The sequence below is a fragment of the Prosopis cineraria genome, unplaced genomic scaffold (assembly GCF_029017545.1).
Source record: "Prosopis cineraria cultivar Desert tree isolate PC_DT_omini unplaced genomic scaffold, ASM2901754v1 PC2, whole genome shotgun sequence".
In the NCBI taxonomy this organism is placed as follows: Eukaryota; Viridiplantae; Streptophyta; class Magnoliopsida; order Fabales; family Fabaceae; genus Prosopis; species Prosopis cineraria.
The window spans coordinates 46,427,123-46,448,911 of NW_026555333.1; the positions used below are offsets into that span (position 1 = coordinate 46,427,123).

The 21,789-nt window shown below is 35.8% G+C and overlaps 2 protein-coding genes across 5 annotated transcripts; both read left to right on the forward strand.

Annotated features, from left to right (window-relative positions):
- The first annotated feature begins 275 nt into the window (after window positions 1-275).
- Window positions 276-9,150, forward strand: LOC129302335 (uncharacterized). Of its 2 annotated transcripts, none has more exons than XR_008591259.1 (3): window positions 276-680; window positions 1,345-1,410; window positions 1,959-2,231. XR_008591259.1 is itself a non-coding variant. In XM_054941135.1 (3 exons), exons 2-3 carry the CDS (start codon window positions 2,506-2,508, stop codon window positions 9,029-9,031), a joined length of 1,284 nt encoding a protein of 427 aa, XP_054797110.1. In that variant the 5' UTR covers window positions 276-1,410; window positions 2,493-2,505; the 3' UTR covers window positions 9,032-9,150. The 2 variants fall into 2 exon arrangements, 1 of the variants encoding a protein (XP_054797110.1); XM_054941135.1 differs by lacking the exon at window positions 1,959-2,231 and adding exons at window positions 2,493-3,754; window positions 8,997-9,150 and having other exon boundaries at window positions 276-1,410.
- Window positions 9,151-13,680: 4,530 nt separating this feature from the next.
- On the forward strand, window positions 13,681-17,619 carry LOC129302961 (uncharacterized). 3 transcript variants are annotated; one of them, XM_054941908.1, is made up of 3 exons: window positions 13,681-13,855; window positions 14,407-14,597; window positions 15,073-17,619. In XM_054941908.1, the coding sequence occupies exon 3, from the start codon at window positions 15,180-15,182 to the stop codon at window positions 17,289-17,291; it is 2,112 nt and encodes a 703-aa protein (XP_054797883.1). In that variant the 5' UTR covers window positions 13,681-13,855; window positions 14,407-14,597; window positions 15,073-15,179; the 3' UTR covers window positions 17,292-17,619. The 3 variants fall into 3 exon arrangements, with proteins under 3 accessions (XP_054797883.1, XP_054797882.1, XP_054797884.1); XM_054941907.1 differs by having other exon boundaries at window positions 13,682-13,855; window positions 15,070-17,619; XM_054941909.1 differs by lacking the exons at window positions 13,681-13,855; window positions 14,407-14,597 and adding an exon at window positions 14,632-14,871 and having other exon boundaries at window positions 15,070-17,619.
- The last annotated feature ends 4,170 nt before the right edge of the window (window positions 17,620-21,789 follow it).

Below are 21,789 nucleotides of genomic sequence, written 5' to 3' on the forward strand. Positions count from 1 at the left end.
AGAGAGATGAGCATCTCATCACTTACAAAAGTGGAGCCTCAAGGTCGCAGATTGATTTTCTTTTGGTTAGGAACACAGATAAAAAACTTTGTAAAAATTGTAAGGTGATCCTTAGAGATGCTGTAACGACACAATGTAACATCCTGATTTTTATATAATAAAGAAATTGTGAAATTTAGGTTTTGAGGAAAAAAATGATAATAATAGGAATTTATATTATTTGAGGTTATTTAGAAATAATATTATGATTAGGTATTTAATTATGAATTTAAAAATTTAAATTTAAAACCACATAAGCAATATTTAGTTAAGATATAATACATAAATAATTTTTTTTATGTATGTGTTGAAAAAAAAAAGAGAGAAGGTAGAAGGAACAAAAAAAAAGGGGGTGGAAGGTTGTTGTTTCTAAGTCCCACATTGGTTAGATGAGGGAAGAGAAGAGGTGCCTTCATGTATAAAAAGGAGGGGGTGTGTGCATTAGGAAGCATGAGAGGCTAAGATGCAATTTAGAGAAAATTGCAACTTTTGGCCCAAAAGTTTGAATAATTAAATTCAAACCTATAGTTTTTTTTAATATAATTTTGGGACTCACAATCCCATTTTTATATTATTTTTCTCTCTTCCTCTCACGTTGCTCGGCGTTTTCTCACAAGGGGGATTATTTTCTTTTTCTTCAGGTATGTTCTAACTTTCCTGTTTAGATTAGCATTTAAAAATTTATTTAATTACAAAATTAATTTTATAGTTATTTTCTAAATAATATTAGCTTTCTAGTGATATGATTATTTTGTAGGATAGAGTAAATATTTTGATTAGGATTTTTCTATAGGATAGTTAATCTGATGATATGATGGATTAAAAATATAGGTTAAAATTCTTAGGGATATAATAAATATTATAGAATATTTTCTTGAGGTTGAAACTCATGTTTAAGAATTTTTGAGTTAAAATCTAGATCTATATGGTTGAATTTATGTGGAATCTGAGACGTAGGGATAAACCTATGATTATTAAATATTTATTTAAGTATGAATAGGTATTTTTGAGGTTATAGAAAGGTGATTTGAGGCTTCAGGATAATTCTAAAATTTTTAATTTATTTTTGGATGAATTTTTAGAATGTAGAAGGATGAAATTGTGATACTAGAAGTGAATTGAGGATAAAAAAAATAGTTCATTAGGGTACGAGAATTTTAGAAAAGAATTTGGGAAGTTAAATGAGGCATAAATCTTAAATTAGTGTTAATATGGACTATAGATTTAAGACTTTCTAACTCTTTAAATTAGAGTTATTTATTTTAATGTAAAATTAATATATAGTATTGTGAAATAATTATGTAGATTATATTGACAAAGATAGTGGTGAAAAAGGAGTTGTGAAGGGGAACTTGTTATTCAAGACACAAGGTAACCATTATTAATGTGTTGTGATGAGTGTGTTTGTGAATGGTTATGTGTTGTTTTGTTGTTTGGAAAAATTATGAATTATTGAAAATAAATACTGTATATACTTGTTTGAAATTATTGCCAAGTGGGTTAAAAATTTATTTTTTATTTATCATGATGAGATATTATTGTTCGGATATATTCCTGTTTGGATATTTGAATGATGCATGACTTGTCAGGGTATTTTAATGTATGGTGTTAATGGGAATTTCTGTTCGGTTAATTATTACCACGTGGTAAGCCCTCATTGGACCCAATGAGTGGCGTGTCGCTTGGTCCAACTCACCTTTGGCCGGGTGATTTGGCGTCCGAGCATGGTGAAAGGAGGAGATAAGGTGCAGTCATGCAATTAAATACTTGTTCGGTTGTTTGAAAATATTGTTTGGTTAAATGTTTTGTGTGCCCACTTAGCAATCGCATGATTAGTTACATCCGCATGCATCATTACATATTAATTTTTGGTTACTGGGACTTTTAAGTCTCATTCCCCGTGGTTAATATTTTTACAGGAGCGAGTCCGGCCGAGAAAGCACCAGAGGTGTAACTGTGGTGTATGAGACACCATCTTTTACGTTGCCTCTTATTTTAGATTATACAATGTATCTTGTGCCAACTTAGGACATATCTTCTTTGTGAAGCATGTAAACTCTAATCCTTTTTATTAAAAGTATTTATATGACCAAGAGGATTATGTCTGTCCCTCTTGATTTATGATCTGATTTGAATAACATGCTATGAGGATCATGTCTGTCCCTCATGGTTCTAATTGTTTTTTTTAGATATTTTAAGACCTGTGGTATATTGTCTTGGATGTATCGTGGTAGAAATTTTTCTACCATGATAAGGGTTCAATGAAAAAAAAAATAAAAAAAAGGATTTCTTGAATTAATAACTTGTGAAAAATTGGTCTGTAAATTTGAGGGTGTAACATATTGGTATCAGAGCATATAGTCGGTTGGCAATATACATTGTTATGGTGCTTCTCATTGTATGGCCATGATATAGCTAGGCTAATTTTATTATTTATATCTTGTATCCTTTAGGAGGGGAGAGAAAATGCCTGTTACTCGTGGTAACTCAGGATTCCAACATGAGCACCTACCACCGCCACTGCCAAATGAGGAGCCTGACTTGGCGGAATTGAGAATGCTTGTAAAAACATTAACAGACAAGGTTCAAGGATACGAACAAGAGTTGACGGAGCTAAAGAGGCAAAAGGTAACTGAAAATGGAGATAGGGCTCATGTTGAGAGTCATGTGGGGGAAGGCAGTTCCTCACATCCTGCCACTCCGAGAGATCATGAGTCTAGAAGGAAGGAAATTAGGCAGGAGGAACAGAGAGCCCCACCGACCATTACTGATGTGTGGAAAACTGTTAGGAAGTTTAACCCTCCTACGTTTGATGGTAACCTTAAACCATCCGTGGTAGAGGAATGGGTGAAGAGACTCGAATCCATCTTTCGAGTAGTCACATGCACCAGCAATCAAAAAGTACAAGTAGCATTAGTGCTCCTAGTGAAAGGAGCAAGAGATTGGTGGGAGACAGCAGGGCCCAGGGATGATTCTACACTCACCTGGGAGGAATTCAAGGAAAAATTATTCAGGCATTACTTTCCATCAGAGTTAAGGTCTGAGAAGGAAGCGGAATTCCATGCCTTTAAGCAAGGGAACCTCGATGAGGACACATTCATTGCTAAGTTTCAGGAGTTATCTAGATACTCCACGTACCTGCAGTATAGGGATGATTCCGAATGGAAGGCTAAGCGCTTATTGGAGAAGGCTAGACCAGAATTGAGGGAACAATTAGCTCATCTAGATATCCGAGATTATGATGAAATGTGCATAAAACTACAAGTAGTAGCTCGCAGTAAGAAGGAGGTCGAGAGAGAGAAGAGGGGTTATTCATATAGTAGACCCCCAACCTACCCTCGACCCACCGGAGGCATTATGAAGAAAAACCATCAGGGTTCGAGTAGCTCATGGAACCAAGGAAGGCAGAAGGGTCCATTTCAAAGGGGCCAAGGACAGAGGAGCTATCATAGTAGTTATCACGGGTCACAGAGGAGCCCAACAGTATCTACACCTGCCCCGAGTACAGCGAGCTCTCAACAGTGCACTAAATGCGGGCGTCGTCATTTCGGACAGTGTTGGGTCTGTTACATTTGTGGGAAACCCGGTCACATTGCAAAGTTTTGTGGGGACAACCAGGGCTCAAATATGAAGAACCCTTCCCAACATCCTACTGTCTCTGGCCGTGTGTTTGCTCTTACTCAGGACACCATGAACTCCCCAGATGCCATTAGAGGTAACATCAAAATCCTTCATCATGATATTGTTGCACTATTTGATTCGGGTGCTACACACTCTTTTATTTCTGAAACTTGTGTAAAGGACCTTGATTTGCCTGTGTGTATTTTACCTTTTGATATGAATGTGTCTACTCCTGCGGGAGAATCTGTAAGGACTGCTAAGGCATGCCTTAACCTAGTAGTCGAGTTTAAAAATAGGAAAACAACTATGGACTTAATTATCCTACCACTGAGAGGTATGGATGTAATTGTGGGAATGAATTGGATGGCTGCAAATGGTGCTATCCTAGATTGTAGAGAGAGGAGTGTGTCTTTATCTTCTTTATCGGTGACCCCAGTCGAGACTCAAGATCATGTTTTCTTGTCGGCGGCGCAAGTTGATAGATGTATGAAGAAGGGTTGCCAGGCCTACATGGTTTTCTTCTCTATCCAAGCTGAGATTGATGAAGGCGTGAAGAATATCCCAATTGTCAAAGAATTTGCGGATGTATTTCCAGACGAAGTCTCCGGTTTACCCCCAAAGCGCGAGGTAGAGTTCTCAATTGAATTGGTACCCGGTACAGGGCCAATTTCTAAGGCTCCTTATCGGATGTCCCCTTCAGAGTTAGCGAAACTGAAAAAGCAAATTGAAGAGCTACTTGAGAAGGGTTTCATCAGACCGAGTGTTTCACCTTGGGGATCTCCAGTCCTTTTTGTAAAGAAGAAGGACGGAAGCCTCCGATTGTGCATTGATTATAGACAATTGAACAAAGTAACCATCAAGAACAAATATCCACTTCCGAGAATCGATGATTTGCTGGATCAGCTTGTGGGATCCGCAGTTTTCTCAAAGATTGACTTAAGGTCAGGGTACCACCAATTGAGAGTGAGAGCAGAGGATATACCTAAGACAGCATTTCGGACGAGATATGGGCATTATGAATTCATGGTGATGCCGTTTGGACTTACGAATGCTCCTGCGGTATTCATGGATTACATGAATAGGATCTTTCGACCCTATTTAGATAAGTTTGTAGTAGTGTTTATTGATGACATTCTTATTTATTCAAAGGATGAGGAGGCTCATGGTGAACATTTAAGAATCGTCTTGCAAGTTTTGAGGGAACATAAGCTTTATGCCAAATTAAACAAGTGTGAATTTTGGCTCCAAGAAGTAAAGTTTTTGGGCCATGTTGTGTCCAGAGACGGAGTTGCGGTGGATCCTAGCAAGATTGATGCAGTGATGAAGTGGGAACAGCCAAAATCTGTTACAGAGATACGAAGCTTTTTAGGTTTAGCAGGTTATTATCGTCGCTTTATTAAGGGATTTTCGCAAATTGCGATGCCCTTAACTAAGCTGACTAAGAAGGATGCCCCATTTATTTGGACTGACAAATGTGAAGCTGCTTTCCAAGAATTGAAAAAGAGGTTAACCACTACTCCAGTATTGACTATTCCTAACCCTGTGGTGCCGTACACTCTGTACACTGATGCTTCTTTAAAGGGTTTAGGATGTGTTTTGATGCAAAATGACCGAGTGGTTGCCTATTCCTCCAGACAGTTGAGACTACACGAGGAAAATTACCCTACTCATGATTTGGAGTTAGCTGCAGTTGTGTTTGCTCTGAAGATATGGAGACACTACTTGTATGGATCTAAGTTTCAAATCTTCAGTGACCATAAGAGCCTGAAGTATTTATTTGATCAAAAAGAGCTTAATATGAGGCAGCGACGATGGATGGAATTTCTAAAGGATTATGACTTTGAATTACATTACCATCCGGGTAAGGCTAACGTGGTAGCTGATGCCTTAAGTAGAAAGACTATTCATGCTGCACATTTGATGGTTCATGAATATCATTTATGGAACAGTTTTCATGATGTTCCAGTAGATGTGATTGAACATCAAATGGCCGCACTCCAGGTAGCAGACTTTGAGAGCAAATTCTGGGAAGATCTCAGAGTCTCACAGCAGAGTGATGACTACTTAAGGAATATAAGGAAGGAGATAGTGGTAGGTAAGGCCCCAAATTTTACCATCTCTGAGGACACAGTGATGAAGTATAAAGGTAGAGTTTGTGTACCTAATGATCCAAGATTGAGGAATATCCTTTTAGAAGAAGCTCATAGGAGCAAATATACAATTCATCCCGGTATAACTAAAATGTACCATGATTTGAAGCGAGGTTGGTGGTGGCCAGGAATGAAGAAAGATGTAACTGAATTTGTTTCTAGATGTTTAACGTGTCAGAAGATAAAGATAGAACATCAGAAGCCAGCTGGAACACTGCAACCGTTAGATATTCCAAAGTGGAAATGGGATGATATTTCTATGGATTTCATCACTGGACTGCCAAGAACACCCTCGAGTAAGGATGCTATTTGGGTGATAGTAGACCGACTCACCAAATCAGCTCACTTTTTGGCGATCAAGTTTACCTCTACATTAGAGAAATTTGCTGAGATATACATTAAGGAGATAGTTAGACTTCATGGTATACCCTCTAGAATTGTGTCAGATCGTGACCCAAGGTTCACTTCAAACTTTTGGGGTGCGCTACAGAAGGCTATGGGTACCAGACTGAGTTTTAGCACCGCATACCACCCCCAAACAGATGGACAAACAGAGAGGACGATCCAGACTTTGGAGGACATGTTGAGAGCTTGTGCCATTGAACTACCAGGTAGTTGGGATAATCATTTGCCATTAGCTGAATTTGCTTATAATAACAGCTATCATTCTAGTATTGGGATGGCGCCTTATGAGGCCTTGTATGGAAGGAAGTGTAGATCGCCTTTATGTTGGACAGAATTAAGTGAGAGGAGTATCATTGGTCCAGAAATTGTAGAGCAGACCACCCAGAAGATTGCAATGATTAAGCAAAAATTGCTAACCGCTCAGAGCCGACAGAAGAGCTATGCTGATAAGAGGAGACGGCCGTTAGAGTTTGAAGTAGGAGATCATGTATTTTTGAAGGTTTCTCCAGTGACAGGCATTGGTAGATCCATTAAGGCAAAGAAATTGACACCTAGATTTATGGGCCCGTATGAGATCTTGGAGCGAATTGGATCTACTGCATATAGAGTTGCATTACCTCCACAGATTGCAGGTATCCATAATGTGTTCCACGTATCACAGTTGAAGAAGTACAACCCGGATCCCTCCCATGTTATTGAACCTGAAGAAGTAGAATTGAGGGAGAATTTGACCTTTAGATCCGAACCGGAGCGAATTGAGGACTTTAAGGACAAACAACTACGCAATAAGACCATCCGACTCGTGAAGGTGATTTGGAAGGGTGGAGCCCTAGGTGATGCTACTTGGGAGACCGAGGAGAGTATGAGGCGAGATTATCCACATTTATTTGCTTAGGTACATAGTTTCTAAGCTTATCTATTAAATTTTGAGGACAAAATTTCTAAAAGGAGGGGAGAATTGTAACATCCTGATTTTTATATAATAAAGAAATTGTGAATTTAGGTTTTGAGGAAAAAAAATGATAATAATAGGAATTTATATTATTTGAGGTTATTTAGAAATAATATTATGATTAGGTATTTAATTATGAATTTAAAAATTTAAATTTAAAACCACATAAGCAATATTTAGTTAAGATATAATACATAAATAATTTTTTTTATGTATGTGTTGAAAAAAAAAGAGAGAAGGTAGAAGGAACAAAAAAAAAGGGGGTGGAAGGTTGTTGTTTCTAAGTCCCACATTGGTTAGATGAGGGAAGAGAAGAGGTGCCTTCATGTATAAAAAGGAGGGGGTGTGTGCATTAGGAAGCATGAGAGGCTAAGATGCAATTTAGAGAAAATTGCAACTTTTGGCCCAAAGTTTGAATAATTAAATTCAAACCTATAGTTTTTTTTAATATAATTTTGGGACTCACAATCCCATTTTTATATTATTTTTCTCTCTTCCTCTCACGTTGCTCGGCGTTTTCTCACAAGGGGGATTATTTTCTTTTTCTTCAGGTATGTTCTAACTTTCCTGTTTAGATTAGCATTTAAAAATTTATTTAATTACAAAATTAATTTTATAGTTATTTTCTAAATAATATTAGCTTTCTAGTGATATGATTATTTTGTAGGATAGAGTAAATATTTTGATTAGGATTTTTCTATAGGATAGTTAATCTGATGATATGATGGATTAAAAATATAGGTTAAAATTCTTAGGGATATAATAAATATTATAGAATATTTTCTTGAGGTTGAAACTCATGTTTAAGAATTTTTGAGTTAAAATCTAGATCTATATGGTTGAATTTATGTGGAATCTGAGACGTAGGGATAAACCTATGATTATTAAATATTTATTTAAGTATGAATAGGTATTTTTGAGGTTATAGAAAGGTGATTTGAGGCTTCAGGATAATTCTAAAATTTTTAATTTATTTTTGGATGAATTTTTAGAATGTAGAAGGATGAAATTGTGATACTAGAAGTGAATTGAGGATAAAAAAAATAGTTCATTAGGGTACGAGAATTTTAGAAAAGAATTTGGGAAGTTAAATGAGGCATAAATCTTAAATTAGTGTTAATATGGACTATAGATTTAAGACTTTCTAACTCTTTAAATTAGAGTTATTTATTTTAATGTAAAATTAATATATAGTATTGTGAAATAATTATGTAGATTATATTGACAAAGATAGTGGTGAAAAAGGAGTTGTGAAGGGGAACTTGTTATTCAAGACACAAGGTAACCATTATTAATGTGTTGTGATGAGTGTGTTTGTGAATGGTTATGTGTTGTTTTGTTGTTTGGAAAAATTATGAATTATTGAAAATAAATACTGTATATACTTGTTTGAAATTATTGCCAAGTGGGTTAAAAATTTATTTTTTATTTATCATGATGAGATATTATTGTTCGGATATATTCCTGTTTGGATATTTGAATGATGCATGACTTGTCAGGGTATTTTAATGTATGGTGTTAATGGGAATTTCTGTTCGGTTAATTATTACCACGTGGTAAGCCCTCATTGGACCCAATGAGTGGCGTGTCGCTTGGTCCAACTCACCTTTGGCCGGGTGATTTGGCGTCCGAGCATGGTGAAAGGAGGAGATAAGGTGCAGTCATGCAATTAAATACTTGTTCGGTTGTTTGAAAATATTGTTTGGTTAAATGTTTTGTGTGCCCACTTAGCAATCGCATGATTAGTTACATCCGCATGCATCATTACATATTAATTTTTGGTTACTGGGACTTTTAAGTCTCATTCCCCGTGGTTAATATTTTTACAGGAGCGAGTCCGGCCGAGAAAGCACCAGAGGTGTAACTGTGGTGTATGAGACACCATCTTTTACGTTGCCTCTTATTTTAGATTATACAATGTATCTTGTGCCAACTTAGGACATATCTTCTTTGTGAAGCATGTAAACTCTAATCCTTTTTATTAAAAGTATTTATATGATCAAGAGGATTATGTCTGTCCCTCTTGATTTATGATCTGATTTGAATAACATGCTATGAGGATCATGTCTGTCCCTCATGGTTCTAATTGTTTTTTTTTAAATATTTTAAGACCTGTGGTATATTGTCTTGGATGTATCGTGGTAGAAATTTTTCTACCATGATAAGGGTTCAATGAAAAAAAAAAATAAAAAAAAAGATTTCTTGAATTAATAACTTGTGAAAAATCGGTCTGTAAATTTGAGGGTGTAACACACAACATAGGGTCCTAGTCCTTGATGCGTGTATTATGAGTAAAATCCAAAAACGTCGACAAGTAGTAACACCAAGGATTAGGTGGTGGCAATTAAAAGGTGAGAAGCAAGATATTTTCAAGCGAAATCTTTTAGATAAAGGAATTTGGGATTCTCAGGGAAGTGCTAACATCATATGGGAGGATATGGCTAAAAAGATACGGGAGGTTGCAAAAGTAGTTTTGGGAGAATCGAAAGGTTTTGGTCCGAGAGATAAGGAGTCTTGGTGGTGGAATAATAGTGTATAGGACAAAATCAAGTATAAGAAGAACTGTTTTAAAGCCATACATTTGTGTAACAATGAGGAAAATTGGGAGAGGTACCGTATGGCTAAGAAGGAAACTAAGAGAGCTGTGGGTGAAGCTCGTTCCAAAGCTTTTGAAGAATTTTATAAGAAACTTGAGACGAAGGAAGGAGAGCAAAATATTTATAAGATTGCCAAGAGTAGGGAAAGAAAATCAAGAGATCTAGAACAGGTAAGGTGTATTAAGGATGAAGAGGGAAGAATTTTAGTTACAGATGATGAAATTAAAAATAGATGGGAGACTTATTTTTCTAAACTTTTCAATGATGGAGAGGATTCATCTAGTAACTTGGAGGATTTAGTAACTGGTGAAGGAGAACAAAATTTGTCATTCTATCGAAAAATACGTGATAAGGAGGTAAAGGAAGCTCTTAAGAAAATGGCAAATGGTAGAGCTAACGGACCTGATTGTATATCTATCGAAGCGTGGAAATGTTTAGGTGAAGAAGGGGTGAGATGGTTAACTAAGTTATTTAATGTGATTTTACGGTCCAAGAAAATGCCTGATGAGTGGAGGAGAAGTACATTAATTCCTATTTATAAAAATAAAGGAGATATTCAGAATTGTACTAACTATAGAGGGATTAAACTCATGAGCCACACAATGAAATTGTGGGAGAAAGTAATTGAGCACAGGTTGAGATTGGAGACAAGTATTTCTGAGAATCAATTTGGTTTTATGCCAGGTAGATCAACTACAGAGGCGATTTATCTACTAAGGGGATTAATGGAAAAGTATCGTTATAAAGATAAAGATCTACACATGGTTTTTATTGATTTGGAAAAAGCTTATGACCGTATACCAAGAGAAGTGCTTTGGAAAGCGTTGGAAAAAAAGGGAGTACGGATTGCTTATATTAAATCCATACAAGATATGTATGAGGGGGTAAAAACTAGTATAAGAACGCCTAGTGGTCAAACAAAGGATTTTCCTATAAAGATTGGACTACATCAGGGATCATCTCTGAGTCCTTATTTGTTCAACTTGATTTTAAATGTTTTGACGGAACATATTCAAGAGGAAATCCCGAAATGTATGCTCTTTGCGGATGATATAGTTCTTATAGCAGAGACAAGAGAAGAGGTTAATTGCAAACTTGAGTTATGGAGGAGGACATTGGAGTCGAAAGGTTTTCATCTGAGTAGAAGTAAGACGGAATATTTATATTGTAAATTTGGTAAAGGACTATTCGAAAATAATTTGGAAGTGAAATTGGGAGATCAAATTATACCTCAAGTGGAAAAGTTTAGATATTTGGGAGCCATTATTCAAAATGATGGCGAAATCAGTGGAGATATTTCACATAGAATTCAAGCTGGGTGGTTTAATTGGAGAAAAGCTAAAGGAGTTATTTGTGACCGTAAGGTGCCTAATAAACTTAAAGGAAAGTTTTATCGTACTGCTATCAGACCGGCAATGTTATATAGTAGTGAATGCTGGGCTCTAACGGGACAGCAAGAGCATAAAGTTGGAATAGCAGAGATGAGAATGTTACGATGGATGTGCGGACATACACGTAAAGATAAAATTCGAAATGAGCACATACGTGAAAAAGTGAGGGTGGCACCTATTGAGGAAAAAATGGTAGAAAATCGGTTGAGATGGTTTGGGCATGTACAAAGAAGACCAAGGGAGGCACTAGTGAGAAGAGTGGAACATATAACTTTGAGTCCAATTAAGAGAGGTAGAGGAAGGCCTAAGAGAACACTCTTGGAAGTTGTTGAACGTGATCTCTTAATTAATAATATTTCTAAAAGCTTAATAAATGATAGAGCACAATGGCGTCTTGCAATCCATGTAGCCGACCCCACCTAGTGGGATAAAGGCTTGTTGTTGTTGTTGTTGTTGTTACTTGTAAAAATTATTATTTGACTTATTATTTTAGTAATGTTACTTATAAAATTTATAAATTGATTTATTATTTCAATAATGTTAATTAGAATTAAAGGACATTTTAGTCATTTATTAAGAAAATTTGTTTCATTCCAATCCTTTAAGCTTGCAGTGGAATTTCAAAAAAATTTGGACCTCAATTGAAATTATGTCACATTCAACAACCTTTGATGAAATTCTTCCTCTTTTTTCCCTACCTTTCTTTCACGCTTTCAATAAAGATATCCTTTAACGCAAAAAAAAAAAAAAAAATAAATAAAACATTTTGGACGAAAAAAATGGATATACAGTAAATAGTGAAATTCCACTCGATTGCATAACGTTCCATTATTTATTGTAAATCACTGTGACCCAAGTGTCTAGCATCAACAACCACCCAATTTCCCCCCTAACTCTAACCATCCCACTAAATTATACACACAGTATTCACAATGTTCTACCTAATTACTCGAGTTTGTTGCATATTAAAAATTTTCAAACTTATAAATTAATTATTCTAATGACAATTTTATCATCATACTTTAAAGGCTTTTATAATAGTTTTTTTTTCAAGCTTTAGAATATTTATTCTATGAATTTAAAAGAATTGTTATTCAAATTATTTAAATAAAAAATTTATAGATATTAATAGTTAAGATGTTTATTTATTAAATTAAGACATGTAGATTTATTATATATATTATTTATTTTCAACAAATTCTTATTATTAATATTATTAATATTTTAAAATTCACTTGGTCTAATTTAATTGGATAAAAATATATTAAGAATTTAAAGTTAAGTAATAAGTTAAGAGAAAATTATATAGTTAATTTTGTATCCATAAAAACTTTTGTTGTTAATCAAGAGTGTAAATGTGTGATGTAATATTATATATATATATATAAACCTTATATATATGTGTGTGTGTATATATTTAAATTCCTAGGAAGTCAAATATTTTGTAATAAATATTTAAATAATATATAAATTTAAAATAGAAAAAATTGGTGAAAAGGACCTAGTTGAAAAAGAAATTGTGTCTAAGGATCAATTTAAAATAAGGATCAAACCAAATATTTTATTCATTAAATAATATAAATAAATGATTGAAATGCCTCTTTATTTAAACCAATGAAATTGAAAAAAAAAAACTTTTTGTTTAACATGTACACTCCAACTCAAAATCTTTGCATTCCAAGTCAAAAGCCTTAAATCTAGGTTAAAAATCATGCACCTCAAGTTAGAAGTTAGAAAAGTAAGTTGTAATTTTTATTATCATTGGTGCAAGGCTTCTGATCTCGGTATAAGATTTCTGGCTTGGGTTGCAAGACTTTTGGTTAGAGTGTAAGGCTTTTGACTTGGGATGCACATGTTGAACATGTAGCCCTTTTTTTGTTGTTGTCAATTTTGTTGGTTTAAACAAAGAGGCATTTCGATTATTTATTTAGATTGTTTAATGAATAAAATATTTGGTTTGATCTTTGAATTTAACTTAGTCTTTGGACATAATTTTCTTTTTAACTAAGTCCTTTTCACCAAATTTCTCTTTAAAATAATCAAACTATTTGAGGCAAAAAATTAAAGAGATTTTGAAAATGAAATACCTACAAAAAGGTGTAAATAAAATAAAAATATTATGACGAAATAAAGCCCAGGCGGTGCACGTTTGCTTGTTCCTACTTCTCACCTCCATGTGCTGGACTGGACTACTACGATGTCTGTCTATTTCTATTTATAATTGGGCAAAAAATGTCAATTTATTATTGATAGTAAAGTCATTAATTATTCATTATTAATTTCCCCATTAATAATGATTAATAGTTATGAATATGAGATTATGAGCAATGTTAAAATGGAATAACTTCACTCGCTTCTTGCGAAACGATCGTTTTTATTTATTTTAATAATAATCCTTAGTTCATTTCTCGTCAGTGAGCTTTCTCTCTGATTGGCGACGACGGAAGCTCCAATCCATCGCCGCCACATTGGGTCGAATTCGGATCGGACCCGCTTCACAACCCGAATCTGGAAACCTGCAACAGCAAGTCCCACTTTTTCGCTTCACTTCAGTTCGTACTTTAAAATTAGTTTGCGTTTCCACTGATTTCAATGTCGTCAGATTGGTAGTTTGCTCTGTTCAATTTTGCTTCAGCTGGAATCCCAAGTACATGTGCCGATCTAGGTCGTCTTCAATCCCCATTTCCTGCTTCCATCTCAGTGAGCCCCTTCCCCACTTTTAATTTCTGTTGTAGTTTTTAATTTTTATTTGATAAAGGTTTTTTTAATAAAAAATAAATAAATCTCAGTGAAAATTTAGGTTTCTCTCAATTTTTATTTAATTGAAAGTTTGGCAGTTTTAATCTTTTTCTTTTATTCATTTTTTATTTTTTTTAAGTGAAAAAATGTAGGAATTAGAAACAATTGTGATTTGAATTTGTAGTCCACTTCTTTAATAAATGTATCACATGTCGCATAAAATCAAAATGTGTGTTACAGATTTTGTTATATATTCCAGAAAGCATTATATCTTAAATTTTTATAGAGGATAATATATATGATAATTTTCTTTATTTTTAGAATTATTTTTTAATTTTTTTAAAAATATATCCTGATAATTTTAAAATATTAATAAAATTTAATAATTATTATTGAAATATTGTGACCACACAAAAATTCTTTTTTTTCCCCCTTTTGAAATCATTTCAAGGTAATAAACTGCTGTGCTTCTTCCTGTAATGGCAAAATCTGTAATAATTTGTCATTTTCAGGGTAGTCTTCGTCGCTGCACATTCGCAGATCTCTCTGGCCGCAATCTCTCGAGGCAGATCTCTCACGCCGCGATCTCTCGCCTCGCGCCTCTCTCACTCTGAATCTCACTGCAAACGGGTCCTTGTCGTCGCCGCTCTCTGGTGCTCGGCGCTCTCATTCACTGTCAAATTCGTTATCATCATCGTCTTTGGTGAGACACTCTTTCTCTCTTTCACTTTCAACCTGCGTCTTCCTCGACGGTCATCATTTTTGTCTCTCAAGATTCGATCTTTGTCAGCTATTTTCTTCTGTTTGAAAACCAGCATCTTCACTTCTTGGGGTGAAGCAACTGTAAATGGTTGCATCTATTCGGCATTTTCTTCGATGCTTGGGAACAATTCTACGTGAGATAATTCATGCTTTATGAGCATCAGAGTGTTTTATTTATGCTATTTCTGTGTCCTTTTCTGGGAATGAATTCACTTGTAAGTTTGGCTGCTAATTCTTACTCTCCTGTTTTATTTGCGTTGACATTTTTTTCCCTCAAAATAAAATTTTTGAATTTATGCTGGCATTTGAATATTTATTGAGAGTATGCAAGTATTGGTGCTCGTGGACGTCAGTTGAAAATTTTGTTGGGCTCAAAACTAAAATTTATTTTTCCTTTTTTTCAAAAATTTTAGCAGACGGAGGCTAGACGCGAGGATGGAGGTTTGGTTATGGATAATTATGTCAGGCTGGTCATAGCTTTTGTTAAAAGAGTGGAATTCTGTTAAGTGCCCCAGATTCCTACATGGAAGCAAGCAAAGAGGAGGCGCTTAAAGCAATAGAGATTGCTGAGAAGCGATTTGCTCAGAGAGACTTTGCAGGTGCCAAAAATTATGCATTAAAGGCAAAAACAATATGTCCTGAATTGGAGGGGATACCTCAAATGGTGGCCACATTTCAAGTTTATGTAGCTTCTGAGGCAAAATATAATGGCGAACTAGATTATTATTCAATTCTTGGAATAAAACCTTCAGCAGATATAGAGACCGTTAAGAAACAGTACAGGAAGTTGGCTGTGTTGCTTCACCCGGATAAGAACAAATGTGTGGGAGCTGATGGGGCCTTTAAGCTGGTATCTGAAGCATGGACTTGGCTATCAGATAGTGCCATGCGAAGTTCCTATGATTTCAAGAGAAATGCAAAATTGGCTGCTGGAGTCAATCAGGCAAATTTGTCGTCAGTCCATTCTGCAGGAGCTACAGGTTATAACAAATGTTTCAATTTGTCAACTTCTCATGGTGGGCTGGATTCTTTCTGGACCATCTGCACCTCGTGTAAAGTTCAGTATGAGTATTTGCGCAAGTATGTGAATAAGAGACTTTCATGCAAGAACTGCCGGGGAACTTTTATTGCTGTTGAAACTGGGGCAGCCCCAGCAAATGGTTCTTTCCCTTATACTCCTTGGTCATATGTGCCAGGCAATGGGTATGGAGGTCATTCATTTGATAACGTCACATATGTGCCTACCAGTACTACCTATTTCAATGGTAATGGGGTCACTGGATATCATTCTCCACATGGATATGAGTATGTTTCAAATTTCTCATATCAGTGGAGCTCTGCTGGACATGTCAATGGAAATGGTTCAACTACCCTATCTTCTGATCCTGGTTGTAAGGCAAATGGAAATAGGAAGAGAGGAAGACCAAGAATCAAACCAACTGTTGATCAGAGGCATCAATTGGCAGAGACTGTGCCCAATGTAAATTCAGATGTATCATTCTACTGTAATGGACCTCAGGAAATTCCTCCCGCTGGACCCGAGAAGAAAAGGAAAATTGTTGTGGCAGCCAGTTTCCGCAATGGCTGTGAACAAAAGGAATTGAAATATGCTTCTGAATCAAGATTGGCTGATGGAAATGAAAGCGTTGTACATGACCAGAAACTTTCCCGTGCAAGTGAAGTTCAAACAAAGCAGTGTTCCATGGCACCAGCATTTGATGCAAGAAAATTACTGATTGAGAAGGCCAAGACAGATATTCGAAAGAAGCTGGAAGAGATGAAATTGGCATCTGAAGCTGCTGCTGTTGGGGAGAAAGCAAAATCTCAAGCAGAAGTTGGTCAAGTCAATGGAGAGGAGTATAGAAGAGCAGGTCTAAGTGTTTCTGACCATCAATTAGAGAATAGTAAGACTGCTTCTGTCACAATAACTGTCCCTGATTCTGACTTTCATGACTTTGATAAAGATAGGTCAGAGCAGTGCTTCAAGCCAAAGCAAATATGGGCTTTATATGACGAGGAAGATGGCATGCCTCGTTTATATTGTCTAATCCGTGAGGTCATCTCTGTCAATCCATTCAAGATTCTTATTAGTTATTTGAACTCAAAAACTGATAGTGAGTTTGGCCCAGTAAACTGGATAGATTCTGGCTTTACCAAATCTTGTGGAAATTTCAGGGCATACAATTCTGATGTTGTTGACCAGGTAAATATTTTCTCTCATGTTCTGACACGGGAGAAGGCTGGTCGAGGTGGTTGTATTCGCATATATCCCAGAAGTGGAGATATTTGGGCTGTTTATCAAAATTGGTCTCCAGACTGGAACAGATTGACTCCAGATGAAGTGAGGCATCAGTATGAAATGGTTGAGGTTCTTGATGATTACTCTGAACAGCTTGGTGTCTGTGTTAGTCCCCTCATAAAGCTTGCTGGATTTAAAACAGTATATCAAACGAATACAGACAAAAAAGCTGTTAGATGGATACCAAGAAGAGAAATGTTACGCTTTTCACACCAGGTGCCATCTTGGTTGCTAAAGGGAGAGATGAGCAATTTGCCAGGAAGGTTTTGGGACCTTGATCCAGCAGCAACTCCTGATGAACTTCTTCATGCTGCTACAATCATGAATGCTTCATAGTCAATAATGAAATACTTATTTGATTTCTGATTAAGCATTCTTCGACACTATTCTAGATTTAACTGTACACCATGTCACGCTTGGCTAGAGACCATTGGACATTAACCACTGATGTCTTTAATTAGGGGGTGAAATTTTACTTTTTAATGTGCATAGGTTCCCAAATCTAGGATTTCTTGTTCACTAAGGTTTGTTTCTTTCCCCCCATAGGAGCCATGTAACTCTTGTAAGAATTCAGGACAGATTGGATCTGCCTGCCAGTAACTGTAGTTCTTCTCTAGCCAGGATTTACTGGCAAAGAAATGAAAGGCTTTAAGCCTTGCTGAAATCCTGACCGCTATCCACTTCCACTCTGTATTCATTAGTTTCAAAATTGTTACTTTCTTTTTCTCATCCTATATCTGATTAATTCTACGCATTTTTCAACAATTGGATGATGGCAAAAACTGGAGTTTAAATGACTTGTAATATTGTACATCATTGCACAACAGCAACTTTGAGAAGGCAAGCTTATTACTCTTAAATGCTATATTGATCCATATATATTGGTTAAATTGTTCGATGCTTTTATTGGATGAAAGTGCCACAGATATATTAACGATACAATTGATGTTGAGTGAATTAAAAATTTTGGAATTTGTAACTATCTGTCCATATAGAGGAAGGAGTCTGTGGAGCCCAACTCCTAGTTGTCCTGATTCCCAATGGGGAATTTATTCAACTGAGCTAGAGGGCAAAGTTGTACTTTCAAGATGCATATCCTTTGATATCGTGATTTCTGTTCACCCATTATTAATGGTCATGGCATTTATGCTCGTCCTCTTGTGTGGATCTTCTTGACATAGTGGGTCTTGTCAGTGTGCTCATATTCCACAGAAACCTCAGTCTCTCCCTAAAGAAAACAACAGGTAACTTTACTTGCTTCAACGTTTATGCTTCATTCCAGTTTTGTTCCATTATCAATTTGATGGACCAAATGTTTTCTTCTCACTCTTGTAGCTTGCATTTGGATATTTATGATGATGTTCATTTCTTTGGGCAATTGCGTTTGGTTCATTCTACCTGGAATAAAAATTGTTTTCATTTCCACAAGTTATGATGCCTGTCTGTCCTTTCTGATTCTGTCTTAGGAATCACTGATCATTTCTCAAGATCCAGTTGTTAAATTCAGCCGTGTCTGCAGAATTTTTTAATGATCAAATTGCTTTGTAAAGGTTTGGACTTGGTATCTTGGTGGAATATTATAAATGTAATTAACTCTTTCTAATGACAGTTCAAACTTCTGAACTTTACTTTTGGGATTAAAGTATTGAAATGTGCTTCTAATGGCCTGTTGATGTGGAGCTGCAAAATGTAATTTTTGTTTTAATAAAATGTATAAAATGAGCCAGTAAAACTGGTCCTTGTGGTCTAGCCTTAAAGTGTCAACCTAGAGGTTACAAGTTTGGTGATTACTGGTACAATAGCAGTAGCAAGCCTTATCCTCTTAGGTGGAGTTAGCTACATGGATTGCATGACACCATTATGTTTTATTATTAACTAAACTCCTAGGAATATTGTTCACTAAGAGGTCTCGTTCAACAACCATAAATGTTCTCCTTAGCCATCCTCTACCCTTCTTTATAAAACTCAAGATTATCTATTCCACTCTTCTCACTTATGACCCCTTGGCTTTCTCTACACATGTCTAAACCATCTCAAATGATTTTCTACTATTTTCCTCTCAATAGATGCCGCTTCCACTTTTTCTCATATATGCTTATTTAGGATTTTATCTTTTCATGTATATCTGCATCTTTGCCCCAATATTTTCATCTCTGCTATTCTAATTATATGCTCCTGTTGTTCCTTTAAAGTCTAACATTCAATGCTATATAACATGGTTGGTGTTATAGCAATTCGATAAAATTTCTTTTTAAGTTTGTCAAATACATTTTGAAATATATAACAATGTATAAAATAAAATATATAAACAATGTCCCAAATTAATGAAATAAAGCAAGAAACTTTTTTTTTCCCAGGAAGTTGTTATATATTTGAAATCTGTAGTCCTGTGCAGCTTGGTGGTACCTTTTGAATTGAGTGAAGTCATTTTTTTTTTCTGGCCCAGTAGATACCTACTCCCTCCTGCTGATGTATTGTGAGAGGTCATGCGTGAATGGTTAAGAATACAATATTGCCATTTGACCTATGGTAGGTGTTTTATTCCTGAGGCCATACATGCAATAGTCAATGGTATTGGTGTTCTCAGTATTTAATCCCTTAGAATTGATTATGTATTATGTATATGCTAACAATATGGAATAAATTGAAGTTTGATGAAGATAGAATTCAGTGTACAAATGATATTCAACCAAAAGTTTCAATCCATTATTTTTCTTTAGACGGATTAAATAGCCTACTAAACTGTGCATTTCCTCGAGATATGCTCATATGGTATCTTCTTTGATGCTCTTGTTAATATGTAGGAATGTGCTAAAGGTCCCGGAACATCTAATTGCTGGCCATCTAGCCCCATGTCAGTCCTCTAGTGGATGATTCTGGTTGCTTCTATAAGCCTTTTCATAGTGGCAAACATGGTTCCTAGGAGGTGGAATTCTATAAATCTCCTTATTTGGGTGCCAGGATTCCTGATTGCATCCGCACACTTCCCCATCTTTTATGGTGCCATGGAAGTCAATGCATCAGATGGGTTTGGCTTACATCCTCATCTCGTCTTGCAAGATCTTGTCTCCTGCTACATAAATCCTTTCATTGATATTAAGATTTGTTCCTAGACATGGCATCCACGAGTTTCTAAGTTCTAATTACTACATCCAGAAGTGCATGAAATAAGATCTGTTGTCTCTTGTTGGGTTCCATGATATCAGGACTGAAGGCTTTTGGCTCCAAGGACTCTGGGTTCTTGAAGCCTGAGAAGAAGCTTCTGCAAAATCTATCTGCTAGGGATGTCAAATTGGTTTTTGAAGAAGTTTGTTTCTTCTAATAACCCTGCAAACCATGGGGTGCAATCTGGTTGCTTCTTGTGTCGTAGGTTTATGGTGGTTCTTCTGGAATTTTAACACAGCTCTTGGAGCTTAAGGCATGGTTTAAGGTTCAAACCATTTCAATTTCTGTTCTTCTTCAATCCATATCATGTTTGAAAACGAATCCGTACTAAATGGAAACAGTTCAGGTGCTGCAATATAACTTGTTGATTTTTTAGGGGGGGTGTGTTTCTTTGTTCTTAATATAGTTCATTTCAGATATTGTAGCCTCTCCAATTGAGAAGTGCATTTTTAATGGTAACGGCACTAACAATGAAGCATGCTTCAGGGAGGATTTAAGAATTGAAGCTTAATTGGTGATATTGATTCCAAATGTATCAATATCCAAACTCAATATTTGTGTTAAAATGTGTAGTTAAATAGTGTGCATTTATTTTATTTCTTTAATAGATAGATTAGTTTGTAGTTAGTGGTTAGAAGTTAAGATAACATTTATTACTCTATATTGATGTACTCTTATAAATAGCACAGCTAGTTCTGTAAATTTGAAAAGTGAAATAATAAAGAGTTTTTTTTTTTCACCAAATTTGTCATGGTATCAAAGCCAATATGAGGTTTAGAGTTTTGTTTTTAGGTTGGGTTTGTATTTTGCGTTAGGGTTTTAGTTGTCTCCGTGCATTAGGGTTTTGAACAATCAAACCCACTATTGTTGGAGATTTTTTAGCCCACACGTGTTGGACCATTGCCTTCGCTTGCTACCGATCGATCAGACCCAGAAGTCTGATTGTCGTCCCTCGTCGCCATGTGCCTACCCGACTAAATCCCAGTGTTGCGTTTTTGGCGTGTGAGAGTGTGTTTGGGCCCCGTTTAGCTTTTGGTCACTTCTATTTTGCTCTGAATCTCCTTCTCTCCTTATTTCAATCATGACCGACAAAAAAACACATCTAATAATATTGGGTCTTCCTCGTTTGGGGTTTCTGGGGAGCTGTCAAGTATTTCGGTTACTTATCGATTGACTGGAGCCAACTTTCTAGCTTAGTCTCAGTATGTTCGTACTTTTTTAAAGGGTCGAGGGAAGATTAGTCATTTACTTGGGACTGGTCCTAAGCTAGGAGAATGCAAGTTTTATGCTTGGGATGAAGCTAACTTAATGGTAATGTCTTGGAAGGTCGCTGAGGAGTAATGATGGAAACTCCATTTGTGGAAAGCTCTGCCCTGGTTATAAGGAATATTGCTTTTTATTCTATGGAAAATGAGAAATGAGGGGACTCTTCCAAGAAAGAACCTATTCTATGCTCTCATTGCAAGAAGCTGTGGCACATCAAAGAGAAGTGCTGAAAGCTGTATGGTAAGTCTCTAAATATGAAAAAAGAGCTCATGTGGTAATTGATTCTACCATGAAAAATTCTAGTCATACTAACTTTAAGGGGGAGATTGAGAAACTAAGAGTTATGCTAAATTCACTTAACAAGGAGACTACTTCTGATTTTGGTACAGGTATCTATTCTTTA

Coding starts and splice junctions, on each gene's coding strand:
- LOC129302335 (XM_054941135.1), top strand. CDS start 2,506: ATGCCTGTTACTCGTGGTAACTCAGGATTCCAACATGAGCACCTACCA. Junction 3,755..8,996: donor CTCCCCAGATGCCATTAGAG/GTAACATCAAAA, acceptor ATATTTTTACAG/GAGCGAGTCCGGCCGAGAAA.
- LOC129302961 (XM_054941908.1), top strand. CDS start 15,180: ATGGAAGCAAGCAAAGAGGAGGCGCTTAAAGCAATAGAGATTGCTGAG.